Raw genomic sequence first — 15092 nt, forward strand, 5'->3', positions numbered from 1 at the left:
GCAGAAAAATGAACCTAGACCACTTTCTTACACCATACACAAAAGTAAACTCAAAATGTATGAGACCTAAATGTAAGACAGGAAACCATCAAAATACTCAAGGAGAATGCAGGCAAAAAAAAAACCAAAAAAACAAAAAAAAAAAAAAAAAAAAAAAAAACACCTCTTTGACCTTGGCTGCAGCAACTTTACTCAACACGTCTCTAGAGGCAAGGGAAACAAAAGCAAAAGTGACCTATTAGGACCTCATCAAAATAAAAATCTTCTGCACAGCAAAGGAAACAATCAGCCAAAGTAAAAGGCAACTGACGGAACGGGAGAATATATTTGCAAATGACATATCAGATAAAGGGTTAGTATCCAAAATCTATAAAGAACTTACCAAATTCAACACCCAAAAAACAAATAATCCAGTGAATAAATGGACAAAAGACATGAATAGACACTTCTCCAAAGAAGACATCCAGATGGCCAGCTGACACATGAAAAAAAATGCTCAACATCACTCATCATTGGGAAAATACAAATCAAAACCACAGTGAGACAGCACCTCATACCTGTCAGAATGGCTAACATTAACAAATCAGGCAACAATAGATGTTGGTGAGGATGTGTAGAAAGAGGATCTCTTTTGCACTGCTGGTGGGAATGAAAACTGGTGCAGCCACTCTGGAAAACAGTATAGAGGTTCCTCAAAAAATTAAAAATAGAACTACCCTACGACCCAGCAGTTGCACTACTAGGTATTTAGCCAAGGGATACAGGTGTGCTGTTTTGAAGGGGCACATGCACACCAGTGTTTATAGCAGCACTATTAACAATAGCCAAAGTATGGAAAGAGCCCAAAGTATGGAAAGAGCCCATATCAATGGATGAATGGATAAAGAAGATGTGGTATATATATGCAATGGAGTATTACAAGCAATCAAAAAGAATGAAACCTTGTCATTTGCAACTATGTGGTTGGAGCTAGAGGGTATTCTGCTAGGTGAAATTAGTCAGAGAAAGACCAATATCATATGACTTCACTCATATGGGAACTTTAAGACACAAAAAAGATGAACATAAGGGAAGGGAAGCACAACTAATATAAAAACAGGGACGGGACAAAACATAAGAGACTCTTAAATATGGAGAACAAACAGAGGGTTCCTGGAGGGGTTGTGGGAGGGGAGATGGGCTAAATGGGTAAGGGGCATTAAGAAATCTACTCCGGAAAACATTGTTGTAAATATGCTAACTAAGAGGTAAATTAAAAAATAAATAAATCATTAAAAAGAAAGAAAGTAAGAAAGCATTCACACCTTAGCACATACTAAAACTGTAGCCCATCAAAGCAGAAAGACTATCTTAAAGGGAGTCAGAAAGAACAGACAGATGACATTTGAGGAAGGGATATTTGGAGTTATACTTTTTTTTTATTTAGAGAGATATAGCATGAGCTGGAAGGAGCAAAGAGAAAGAGAACCCCAAGCAGGCTCTGTGCTGTCAATGAAAAGCCCAATGTAGGGCTTGATCCCAAGAACTGTGAGATTATGACCTGAGCACAGAACAAGAGCTGAACGCTTAACTCACTGAGCCACCCTAGCACCCTTGATTTTTTTAAGTAAGCTCTACATCGAACATGGGGCTCGAACCCATGACCCTGAGAGCAGGAGTCAGGCACTATATCAACTGAGCCAGGCAGAGTAACAGAGGAAGCCAAGAAACAGTGGAGGCAGATTTTCAGTGTGCTGAGAGAAAACGACAGCCAACCTGAAATCCTAGACTCAGAATCACTGTCAAAAATAAGGACAAAATACATGCACACATTTCAGGTAACAGAGACTGAGAGTTCTTGCCAACAGCACAGTCTCATTAGAGGAACTTGTAAAGAATGTATCTGAAGCAAAAGGAAAGTAATCCAGATAGTAAGTCACAGAGAAAAAAAAGTAAGTTTAAACGAATGCAAACTATGTAAAATAATACTAATGCTTCATAAAGTTTAAAAGCGGGGGAAATTAGAAAATTAAATATTCAATAATAACAATATATAGATTGGGGTTAAGGGTGGGAATGGAATTAAAATGTTCTAATTTGTTGTATACGAAGAAGATTAAAATATAGATTTCTTGAGATTTTGAGAAGTTAAGAATGTATGTTGTAATCACTGGGCGATTTCAGGAAAAGCATAGATAATTTCCAAACCAGTAGAGAAAAACATAAAATGTGGGGGGAAAAAAACTAAATAATTCAAGTTAAACCACAAAGAGGAAGGGGAAGAAAGAGAAATATGGAACAGGTTGGACACATAGAAAGTAAAAAATAAAACTTCATGCATCCCAATAGGTCACAAGTTTTAATTATGATAAATGCACTAAAGTTTTCAGTTAAAAAAAAATAAAGAGTTTTGGAGGGGACTGAAGAAGAAATTCAAGTCAAAAACGTTAAGTGAGGGAAAACTTGAAAGCAACAGTATAGGTAAACCTACAAGCAAATTCTAAACAAATAAGAACAGAATATCAAACTACATAGAATTTTCGTTCAATAATTATCAAGAGCTTATCATGTGCCAGGCACTGTTCTGGGCAACTGAATACATCAGCAATGAGAGCTGGTAAGGATCCTTGCCTTTCTGAATCATTTAGTGGTCTTTGAAGGAGCAGAAAATGAACAAAAATTTGTAAATTACAAAAGATATGAGATGTTCCTTTGTATAAGAAGGAAAATCACAGAGGAGGGTAAAGAGGGGAGAGAGCAGAGAAGATGAGTTGAATGCACACCACGGTCTTGAAACACCTGCCCTGCTCATGTAACTAGTGTAAGTAGTCCCATTCATCAAGATAAAACACGGTTTTACAATGTTATGCACCACAAAGGGAGGCATCACATGTATGAAGGGAATAATCGAATCAGAAGAGGAAATAGACAAATCTCCATCATGGTGATAGATTTTAACACACATCTCTCATTTCTAGAACAGGAAGATAGAAAAAAATCAAAAAGTAGACAGAAGATTTAGGCAACATGATTAATAAGTCTGATCTAATGAGCATATGTAGACTATTTCAGAAAACTTCCAGCCAGCTGTTTTCAAGTACATAGGAAACATTTATTATCATTACTCTTACATTTATCCAAGAAGAAATGCTTAAAATTTTTATAGTATTAAAATAATATAGACAACATTTCCTCACCACAATGTAATTAAAAGAAAAGTAAATAAAATGTCATATGTTTAGCAATTGGAGAACACAGTTTTAAATAACTGATGGGTCAAAAGAGACAAAACAGAAACTGATCAATATTTGGAATGAAGTGTAATTAAATAACTGCATTTCAAAGTTATGAAAAATTAAAATTTAGCTTTCAGTGTGCCTATTAGGAAAGAGAAAGAATGAAAATTAATTAGCAAAATACATATCTGCTTCTGATTCTGTGTCTCCCTCTCTCTCTGCTGCTCCCCCACTCATGCTCTGTCTCTCCCTCTCTCTCTCTCTCTCTCAAAAATAAATAAGCACTTAAAAAAATTTTAGTTTCACTGAAGTGTAAAGCTTCTACTGTCCCTGGCATATGCCACTCCCTGAGAAGAACCTGCACTGTAGACAGGGCTCCTTAGAGCTCTCCACATCCTGCCCTTCTCCTCCTGTCCTTGCCTTGGCTCTGATTGCTCATGGGCTAGGGGAGAAGAAGCAGGAACACTGAAGACCAGTCAGGTGTAGTCTGGCCTTGGTGGGGGTGGGGGATGGTGGCAGCATACTTAGTGGCTCTTTCCCCGCCCAGGAGACCTTTAATGAGTCTTTAGAGAGTCTTCCCTGGGAATCTGCAATCACAAGTCCAACAAACAGCCACTCTCTCCCCTCCCGCCAGTTACTTCAATGTCCGTTCCTGGTGCCTGGACTTCCAGAGCTCTGGTCCACACAGAAGCTGTTGGGATCCCTGCTGGGCCCCTGGGCAAGTCCCCTTCAAACTGGCTTTGGCTGCCTCCCTACTGTGTGGCCCACATTTGATATGAGGAACCTAGCTTTTGCCACCCCCCGCCCCTTAGTGAAAGTTTTGACTGCTTCCAAGACAGCCACCACCGTGTGTACCCTGCTCCCTCCACAGAACACAGCAATAGCCTTCATGTATCCCATGGGACCAGCAGGGAGCAAAGCCAAACTCCAAAGGACACACATCAAGTCTCTTAACATACACCACCCACATCCCTCTGGCAGCATCAAAGTCCTGAGGCCACCTCACTAGCTTTCGGGAAGAGGGAACCTCCATCTCGCTGGACATGGCACGCAGAGAGGAGTCCCTGTGGGGCTTCCCTTATATAGTCACACGGTTTCACCTGGGTCACCTTCTGCACTGGGGAGATGGCTGGCTCAGTTGGAAGAGCATGCAACCCTTGACCTCATGGTCATGAGTTGGAGTCCCACATTGGATGTAGAGATTACTTAAATAAAACCTAAAAAAAAAAAAAGTCCTTTCTTCTTGACCCCTTCAAATATCTATCAAATTAGTTGAAGGAATAAATCTCACAAAACTGGTTTTCGCTTCTTCCTTTGGGCATCCTATGTGGATCTTCTGGCATATAGCTTTTGACTGTGGGGTATTGGCAATTAGAAAGATTCAGCTGAAATTGGAGATATTTATGTTAATATCCACCCACATTTACCCCAAGCCTTTCACATAACCTTCGGACCCAGATTTCAAGTTAATGCAGGTCATTTATATTGGACCCTACCTTTGACATCTGATATTCAACTTGTCACAAACCTAACTGAACGTTGTTGCTCCTGACTCTACCCTTCCCCTGAAAATCTTACCTGTCACCCTGAACTTTCCTGTTTCTGAACAGAAGCATGATCATCCTACCCATCACCCACATGGACACATCCTACACATCCTTCACAGAAGACTTCACACCTAAATCCTTCCTCAGGTATTTAAATCCTTGTTTAAATGCCCCATCATGAGTCATGACTATCACATATTTCAACAACAGGGATCATGCACACATTAAACGCTGGAAATACCACAATCTTCAGCACTGAAATAGAACCATCTTCAGAGAAAACTGGGACATAAAATATGTTAAGAGAAGTGAGTGAGCAATATTTCAATTGTCAAGTGAAGAGATAATGATTTATTTGATTTACTCGTTTTTTCTCTGGGTATGTGTTACCTTCCAAAATAGAACCTAAGGTTGGGAAAAAAAGAAATTAGCTCACGTAAGCTGCACATTCAAACAGCCTTCGCACAGGTTAATTGTATTAAGAATGCTTCTGCATATCTCTGAGGGAAAATATCCTTTAAATGGTTCCTAAATGAAAAACCTCAAGACAGGGCATGAATACTTTGCTCCCTAAAGATACTATCACACAGATGAGTCACTTACAAGGAAGTACTTTTGAAAATAAGAATTGCATGATGGCAGAGAGTACTTTGGTCTTGCTCTATCATTTGACACATGTTTTCTCATAAGAGGATTTTTCTTCCGTGTTGTTTTTACTGCATTCTGAATACTTCTGATGAATCTTAGAAAGAACAGGTGTTTAGAATCTTATGTTTTCCAGATTCAATCTCTAATCTGTCTCCCTAATATTCACTCATTGGTAAATATTCTCAGTCATGTTCACGGACAAAAAAAAAAAAAAAGGACGACTGTAAAAATTCTAATAATTTGGATTTGGAGTGTCTGCAATCCTCATGAGTGACAGAAAGTCACCCATCTAACTGAATTTTCTCTATGATTTTAGCAAGACAGAACCTTTCATCTACTCACTGCAAATGTCACACCATGGAAGGGTAAGGAGAGATATTTCTGGTGGAAGAAAACAAACACTACAGGGAATTTTAAGCCATCAACAACAATAAAGACGTTCTGAAAGAGAAGTGGGCATCATAAGATTTATGAATCAGATTCTAGCAAGAAAAAGGTGGTCTTCTCTCATTAGGTACTTGGAGAAAGTTTAGAGAAAGGGCAACTTACAAGCTGTAGACACAGGGAATTTGCAAATCACAAGGGACATTACTAGTATCGGTGAAAAATTACAACCCAACCCTGAGAGAGTGAACAAAGACTGGAACACAGAAGGAGAGTTGGGTACAAAGGCCACCAAGGGAGGAGCTATGACCTTTGGCATAGGACTGCAGCTAGTCAGAGATGGCCCTGCAGAGATAGAGGTGGGAGAATGGATACCCCAGCCTTGCTTTTCTACTTCCACAGGGTCTCTGACTTGGACTTCCCATTGGCCAGCCAGGCAGAAGTCAGAGAGCAAGAGATCCCACTAATGTAGTGCATATATATCAGCCTCATGGGGCAAAGAGCTAAGGTGAAGTGTGATTCTACAGAGGCAAATGAAAAATATGTGGCCCAGATGGGGATTTTTCGAATACAATTGGAGACATCTTAAGTTAGGATGGTACCTAAAAAAAGAAAAGAGAGAAACATAGTAAAAGAAACCTGTGACTTTCAGATCTCCATGAATCACAGTACAATCTTTCCAGAGGAACCAAATACCTCCCTAACATAGGACTTGTGGCCATGCGGTGCAACGACAAATGTGACCAGTGGTTCAGACACTTAACGTGTGCAGGATTTCTGATTTGAATTTTCCTGAGTCTTTGAACTCTATATGCCATTGCCTGATTATGCCAACTTTGTGTGAAGAGGGACAGGTGGGAAGGGGAGGCACTGGGGACTGAGAGCTGGGAAGAGGCTTCATTCTGGTTAGTTCTCGCTGCATAACAAACCATTCTGAAGCTCAGTGGTTAAAAACAAAAACCATCATTTATTTGTTCTCATAAAGCTGCCTTTTGGGCAGGACTCAGCGGGAATGGATCATCTTTGCTTTCTGCAACTTCGTCTGAGATGGCGGGGCAGCCGGAGGGCCCGCTTCTGTGTTGCCTCACTTGCATGGCAGGCAAGTTGGTGTGAGTCACAAATGAAAGGTGAGCTGGGAAGTGGGCCAGTGACTTCAGGCCCTCTGCATGGGGGCCTCTCAAGAGGCAGCCTGGGCTTTCTCACAACATGACAGTCAAGTTCCAAGGGTAAGAACCCCAACAGGGCAAGGAAGCATTGCCCATATGTAACCTTAGAGTCACAAGGTGTTGCTTCAACCATCTGCTATTAATTAAAACAGTCCCAGATCTGCCCAGTTCCAAGGTAGAGGACACAGGCCCCGCAACTCAGTGGCAGGAGTAACAGGGTCAGGTTATAGGAAGAATAAGTAGAAGCTATTGTCACAGCTGTCTATGGAAACTACAATCTACCACTATCGCAAATCATCGTAAATTCAGAAGAAAAAATGAAATGGTCTTTACTACCAAAACATATACCATATTTTTGGAAGCACCCACATAATCATATTTAAAACATGTTCAAATATGCCCTTCTCAGCTTCTTCCCTGATATTTTTTGTTTCTTCAGCATACTTCCTTTTTAGACATTTTATTTTTTCCTCCCGTTCTTCCTGTGATTTATCAGCATATTCCTTTTCTACTAGTTTAATTTCATTATTTAATTGATCGGTGTAGATCTTCTTCAGGTCTTCTTCCCGTTGCTTCAGCCTCTTCTCTGTGTCCTCGTAAATGGCATCGGTAAAGTAAGCCCCTCCATTGCTCTTCACCATCTCCTCTATCAGCTCCACCAGCTCCTGCACTTGAGCTTCCTTCTCGGCCTCTGAGGCTCTGTTGTTGAAGGCACAGTAGCGGTTCCCACACTCGCTGATGATGTTTCTTAGTTTCACATCTGCATCTGCTAAGAAGTCACTCAGGCTCTGCTCCTCCAAGTTATCTTTGCGAGTGAACAATATGATCATGTGCTTCAAGGCTGGCTTCCCAAAGAGAGCCTTGATCAATGCCATGGTCTTCTGCTCTTCATCCGTGTAGCGGCCCAGCTGGAGGACCAAGACAATGGCGTGGGGCCCAGGACAGGAATAGAGGACACACTGGCTGATTTCCCTGCATGTGGTATCCAGGGTCTCCTTGGTGTCAAAGAGCCCTGGGGTGTCAACAACAACAATTTTCCTCCCCTTCCATTCCTGGGATGCTCTTTGACAGCTGGAGGTGACAGCATGGGGAGCAACTCTAGACTCAAAGACTCTACTCCCCAGGATGGTGTTTGCCGTTGCGCTCTTCCCACTTCCAGTTTTCCCCACTAGTACAATCCTCAGAGTGTTGTCCTGAGGGTCTGCCATGTCACTACCAGGAGTCTCTGTGGTGTAAAGCAAAGGAAGGAGAAGAAAAAGAGTCAAAGAAGGTAAATGGAAACCATCACCTCGCTCCTATGACCTATGTGTTCCTCCCTGAAATCCTGCAGTAGTCTACTATCCATGTTGGTCCCATAAAGACAGAAAGATGAGACAATTCAATCACCATGGAAAAACAAAGTAGTTAAAGAGTTCCCCTACAAAAGAGTACCAGGTCCAGATGGATTCATGGGGATCTCACTTAACCTTTCTTAAACTATTCCTGATGGCTTAAAACAGAAGGAAACCTTTCCAATTCTTTCTATGACACAAGTGTGATATTGATCCCAAAGGTTAACAAAGATTTAACCAATAAATAAAGCTACAGACATGTCTCATTTGCGAATACTAATGCAAAAATCCCAAATAAATTGTCAGACACTAAAAAGTAATACCCCACAATTACATGTGATTTATTTCAGAAATACGAGGGTGGTTCAATATGAGAAAATGGATTGTTACAACACATCTCTAGTAGTACACTAAGAAGAAAAATACCTCGATGCAGAAGAGACAATTCCCCAAATTCAACACTGATTTAATAGATACTTCTTTAACGTGATTTTATATAAATATAAGTTAAAAATTTTTGTCACCACTTTTTTCCCTGCAGCTAAAATAGTTGACTATTACATTCATTTGGATGACTGAAGAAAGAAAATTAGCCTGTACAGTCAAAAAAGAAAAGAACGATGAGGGAGGACTAGCTCTACCAGATAGTAAAATATTTTAGCCCCTATAATTAAGGCAGTAGGACGTGTGTGTGAACAGAGACAGAACGGAAAACAAAAACAGACAATTCAGAAATAGACCAAATTGGTGTACTATATTCATGAGTATCCACTTCAATTGTAGTACGTTACATTTATCTTCCGTAAGGCGGCATCTCACAGCAATGGGGAGAAAGATGGACTAATAACCAGCATTGGGATAAGTACAAAACCACACAGAAAAAGACAAAACTGCACCCACGTCTTCATGCCATTCGCATACTAAATACATTAGAAATATAAACACTAAAAATCAATCCACATAAATACTAGAAGAAACTCAGACATATCCTTTGTAACCTAGGGGCGGGGCAACTCTTTCTAAGATTTGAAAGATTGTAAGGAAAAGGATTCATACATCTGACTACATAAAGATCTAAAAGACAGTGGGAGACAATGAACACCACAGACAATTAAAATATGAATGTCAGACTATATCAAAGAGGGTTAATTCTCCTCTTATACAAAGAATACCTAAAAGTAGAAAGACAAATGTCCAATAACTCGATAGAAAATGGAGCAAGACATAGGAATAAACAGTTGAAAGAAAAAAAAGAAATGTCAATGCTCCTCAACTATGTAAAAATATATGAACACTCATTTAAAGTAGAGGAAAATAAATCCAACATAGGAAAATAAAAAAAACTAAATATAACAAATTAAAGTTACACTGAGATACTATCTCTCCACTTACAGATTTGGCAAAAGTCCAAAAATTTGCTGCTATAATCAGTCGGTAAAGGTTTAGAGGAAACAGGTTTTCTCCTCCATGGCTAATGAGAATAGAAAAACAGTCTAAAACCTACAAAGGAGAAATTAGCAATATCACACAAATTACATATACATTTATTATTGGATTGTGAGTCCCAATTTTAGGATTTATGCCTATAGCAGACAAGGACAGGTCATCCCTAAACGTGCAACTTTGGCATACTGACTATTTCATACAAAAGTAACTTAAGATACAGCCTGTGTGGCAAGATTACTAAGACCCTCTTCTGCCCCCTGCAAGCAGGAAACAAATCTCCCGTGTAAAAGGTGCCCTTCCTGTCCCAGGAGGTAAAGAGACACCCTTATGACCAGGGATGGGAGATTTAGAGCCAAGAAGACTGTATAAACAGCCCGCTACTTTCTACAAATTTACTATCCCAGCCCAAAGTCTCTTTAGAATTCCTGCCTAACAGATGCTCCCAAAGTTAAGTTTTCCTTGTTTTGTCAATCCCTCACAGATCCATCGTCTCTTTGCCTAAAAACTATAAAAACTGCCTGCCTTGGTCATTTCTCTTGGTTTTAGTTTCATTACTGAGCATCTGTGCACACTGCTTTTTTTTTCTCTTGTTAATCTGCCTCAAGTAAAAGTAATTCTTAGTGCAGCTGGAAGACCTTGAAGGGTAGAGGAAGAAGTTTCCCTTCCTTATATCCCACAGCTACACTGACAAAAACATAGGAAAAGATTAGGCATACGTTTATTCTCCACATCACTATTTGTGATAGCAAAAGACCAAAAATCTACCAAATGCCCAATAGTAGGGGTCTGATTGAATAAACCAAGGTACATACACACAGCGATGTACTATCCAACTGTAGAAAGGAATAAGAAATACCTCTCTATGCCAGGATGGAGAGATCTCCAGGATATTTCATTAAGCAAAAAAAAAGGCAAAGTGAAGAAAGTAATATTTAGTTTACTGTCATTTCTCTAATGGGGAGGAACATGAACTGTAGGTACAAAATACAACATATATTTCATGCACATGAAAAAGCAATGGCAGATCATCTGAACCATCACCAAAGAAGTTACTGACAGAGGGATGGGAGGAATAAGGCCGGGACAGGGTAGAAGCTGGAAACTACTTTGAATATACTTCGATTTCATAGATTTGTCTTGAAGGCATGTACTTCCTTCTTTTTGAGAGTTTGAATTACAGCTCTTTTCCTTTATGAAAGACCTACATGTGTACCTGCTGTTGCTGGCTGACATAAATTCAAAGAGGATTTTTCATTTGTACAAAAAAAAGCTGAACACGAATACAGCATTCCGCATTTGTTTCACAGCCAGTTGAGCTAATGGAGAGGCCGAGTGGGCCGTTGTCCACGCCAGCTGCCAATCACCTTCCCTGGGAACCTCACACAGGGGTTCACCAACCATCCACCAGAACTGTGAGCCAGATGAGCACATGGGCTTTCTCTCAATTGAATGTGTGCATCTGTTAACAAGTTGTGTCTAAAAGTATCAGAAACACATAAGGGAGGTTATTTGGGGGAGATCTGGGAATGCGCACCCTTTTTCCATGTACATTGATGGTAATTGCTTCTCTCCTTTATGTCATTTTGTTTCATAAAAGATTTCATAGGAACGTTCTGCTTGCGGATAGTGAGGAACATCTGTAAATAGCTTCATAATTATAAACAAAAACTATATTTTCAGATAACTAGTAAAAATCAAAAGCAAATGCAATACATAGTATTTGGTGTAATAGACAAACCACACAAAGAATTGGTCCAAGAAACTTGAAAATGCAGTTGCTTCATTGGCTATTGTCCTAATGGGATAGAGTGTAAGGCCAAATAGGGGGAAAAAACGTCAAGAAAATCTTAAATTGCTTTCAGGAATCCTGTCCTATTCTTAGGTTTTTGTGCACATGTGTAGTTTTGAAGCCCAAGGACAAGCCCAGTGGCAATGAGCACGCTTAGTGCCCATACTTTGCTCTTCAAATGCCATTTCCCACCAAAAACATTAGGACTCTTAGGAGAAGGTACTGATTCCATTTCTGGGCCAAGAAATGTGCAAGTGGATCTTAGACTATCTAGTCATACTAGAAAGCGAGGATGCTATCAAAAAGTACTCGAACCGTGAGACGCCTGGCTATCTCAGTCAATACAGCATGCATCTCTTGATCCCACGTTCATGAGTTCTAGCCCCACATTGGGTGCACAGATCACTTTCAAAAAAAAATGTTTGGATCTTACCAAAAGGACTACAGAGCCACTTGAAGAGGCTGACTGGACAGATGGGGTAATTTGAATATTAATGAGAATAATAATTTCAATGGATTAAAATTCATCAAATATGTTGAAGTTCATGAATTCATAACAATACCAACATTCCAAAAGAAGTGAAGTGTTCTCTTTGGGGTATGCTAGGAAATGATGTCATCAGTCTGAACATGGACAAAAAAGAATCAAACATTCCTTTTGTCTTATTAACTACACCTTATGGAAATGAAAGTATGATTCAGGGGAAGTTTCTTTTTATAGGATTATGCCATCCAATCAATGAAGAAAGATTGATAGAATTATAATACTATAATTTGCGACTGTTAATGAAACAAAGTTAGTCTAGGCTATCATTACTGTCTGCTACATTACAGAAAGAGACAGAAGAATATATAAGGTGCCTTCTCATGGACGTTTACAACTGCACCTATGAAATATTGCCACCCAAATAACCAGGCAAGCCTTCATATGATCAAGCCTCTCCTTAAATTTAAACTTATACAAAACACTGAAACTAGAAGAACATGTCATATGACATCTTGAGGATTTAAAGAACAAAATGTACACTGTCCAATTCTATTGGACAAAGGACCAACCGTTTCTTAAACAGAAACATTTTACAAAAAGAAACAGGAAGGTGAAAACTTATTTATCAAATTAAACTTAAGAGATATGAAAGAAATGCACTTGATGAACCATATATGGACCTGATTTCAATTTTAAAATGTATGAGACAATCTGGGGATTGGAATACACCTGATAATGTTTTTTAAATTCTAAATGCTTTTTACATGGATGGAACTGGAGAGTGTGATGCTAAGTGAAATAAGCCATACAGAGAAAGACAGATACCATATGGTTTCACTCTTATGTGGATCCTGAGAAACATAACAGAAACCCATGGGGGAGGGGAAGGAAAAAAAAAAAAAAAGAGGTTAGAGTGGGAGAGAGCCAAAGCATTAGAGACTGTTAAAAACTGAGAACAAACTGAGGGTTGATGGGGGGGGGAGGGAGGGCAGGGGGGGAGGGAGGGCAGGGTGGGTGATGGGTATTGAGGAGGGCACCTTTTGGGATGAGCACTGGGTGTTGTATGGAAACCAATTTGACAGTAAATTTCATATATTAAAAAAAAAAAAAAAAAAAAAAAAAAAGGATCCAACACAAAATATTACAATAAAGATATCTAAATTCCTAAAAAAAAAAAAAAAAAAAATTCTAAATGCTTTTTGAAGTCTGATTATGGTATCTTTTAATGACCTTTATCTTCCAGACATAGATATGTAAGTATTTACTGATAAAGTGACAAAATTTTTAGTATTCTAGTAATTTAATACTTTTTAGTATTCTAATGTTTAAAGTGTATGTATGTATGTATGTATGTATGTATTTAATCTCTACACCCAGCATGGGGCTTGAACTCACAACCCTGAGATCAAGAGTCCCATGCTCTTCCCACTGAGCCAGATAGGCGCCCCCACTCTAATTTTTGAAATGAGGAGATTGATGTGGCTCAGAAATGCTGAGAAAGTTGACCAAGGTCACTGTGCTAATGGGCTTTGGGCAGAGAAGGGATCCAACGCAAAGTATGTCTGACCTCTACACTAATGCATAACCCTTGCATGCTCTGGTCTCTTCTTGGTTCCTTCTCAGGCCCTTGATTCTACATTTCTCTTTACATTGGATCAGAAATAGATCATGGGAGGCCAGGAGAGGTAGATCACTCTCTGTCCAGAAACATGAACTGGTAGCAACCCTGGAATTAAGGAAGGCAACCAAAGGGCTTCACGCACACTTGTTTTCTATAGAATAGCTCATTCTCTCCCCATGACATCCCTCCCTTACCTCCTCTGTTACACTGTCGATCACACCATTTCTCTCTTACATGTTGGAAAGGACACAGCCAGCTGAATTCTAGACTTCTTGTCCCATTTGTGACCTGGGTATCCCGGGGAATTTGATAAAACCACACACACACCATCTGGGATTCAGATTTTCTTTCAGGAAAAAAGAGGGACTGGGACAGACTGGTCTCTAAATTGCCTTCCAGCTCTAAAGACCTGCCTTGAGGACACTAGTTTCCCACTAAGGGAAATGGATGGGGTGTCAGGCACCACTCACTCTGTCATGACAGCAACTGATGGAAGATATGCTGTTCAGCAAGTTTGTCCTGCTAAATAGGAGACATGCGGACATGGGCCACTCAATCCCCTTACTCCCACTCTTCCTCCCCCGGGACCCCTGTGGCAGCATCCTGTTTGCTGGGCTGCTGGCACGGTACTTGGTCCCCTCTCAGACCAGAACCCACACCCATGCACAGCCCTGTGTCCTGCTGCCCCTCCCGGCTCCATTGCCCTAGGCCAGGCTCACCTTCTTTCGAATGAGCTGATGAGTTCCTGAGTGTTCTCCAAAGAAGCTGTTTGAGCTGGTGCTTTAGTTTAACTGAGAGGAAAAAGTGTTTGCACCCTTTAAACCTCTGAGGCAGGAAGCTCAGATTGGGTGGACCTAGTGAAGGAACTCTTCGTCTTTAAAGAGACAGAAATATTACCCTATAATTTGGGGAATGCTTTAGTTTTACCAAGGTGTAAGCTTTTTCTCCATGTGCCTGCTATCACACAAAATTCCCAAAGCTATATTTGTTGTTTGGGGTTATAGTGGTGGATCCCAAAAGCCCTTATAAGTGACACAAATCATGCACACAGAGCCAGGCGTGCTCTCTGATCATCTTCTCTGGATGGAGTGGGAGATGCTGGGTTGATTCTGGGTGAAAGGAACTCAGATATGTGGCTAGATGTGTCCAAATTTAGAGCCTGGGATACTTCCCAGTGATTGCATCATATGGGCTTTCATGATGGTCTTTCATGAAGCTCTCAAGTTACTCATTAAAAATTTAACAGCACTCAGGTACAAAGCCAAAAGAGTCTAAACCATTGAGAACCAAGAGTAAAAGAGGAAGATGTAGCCTGGAAAAAGTCATCCAATGACCACACACCTTCTCTAGTTTTCTTCATATGGTTCTCTCAAGCCCAAAAATATGCATGACCTGACAAGAAAAGATGGACCCAGGGAGGAGAATCATCTTTCCCCTAAACCTTCCTACCTTCCCCTA

At 40.1% G+C, this 15092-nt stretch overlaps 1 protein-coding gene across 2 annotated transcripts; it reads right to left on the bottom strand.

The window, feature by feature from the left end:
* Positions 1-6741: 6741 nt before the first annotated feature.
* On the bottom strand, positions 6742-14451 carry LOC109252358 (GTPase IMAP family member 7-like). Of its 2 annotated transcripts, none has more exons than XM_053898648.1 (2): positions 14354-14451; positions 6742-8185 (listed from the first exon to the last, which is right to left on the bottom strand). In XM_053898648.1, exon 2 carries the CDS (start codon positions 8166-8168, stop codon positions 7293-7295), a length of 876 nt encoding a protein of 291 aa, XP_053754623.1. In that variant the 5' UTR covers positions 8169-8185; positions 14354-14451; the 3' UTR covers positions 6742-7292. The 2 variants fall into 2 exon arrangements, with proteins under 2 accessions (XP_053754623.1, XP_053754622.1); XM_053898647.1 differs by lacking the exon at positions 14354-14451 and adding an exon at positions 9684-9797.
* Between the last annotated feature and the right edge of the window lie 641 nt (positions 14452-15092).

Source organism: Panthera pardus, unplaced genomic scaffold (assembly GCF_024362965.1).
Source record: "Panthera pardus isolate Hobbes unplaced genomic scaffold, ASM2436296v1 HiC_scaffold_9, whole genome shotgun sequence".
In the NCBI taxonomy this organism is placed as follows: domain Eukaryota; kingdom Metazoa; phylum Chordata; class Mammalia; order Carnivora; family Felidae; genus Panthera; species Panthera pardus.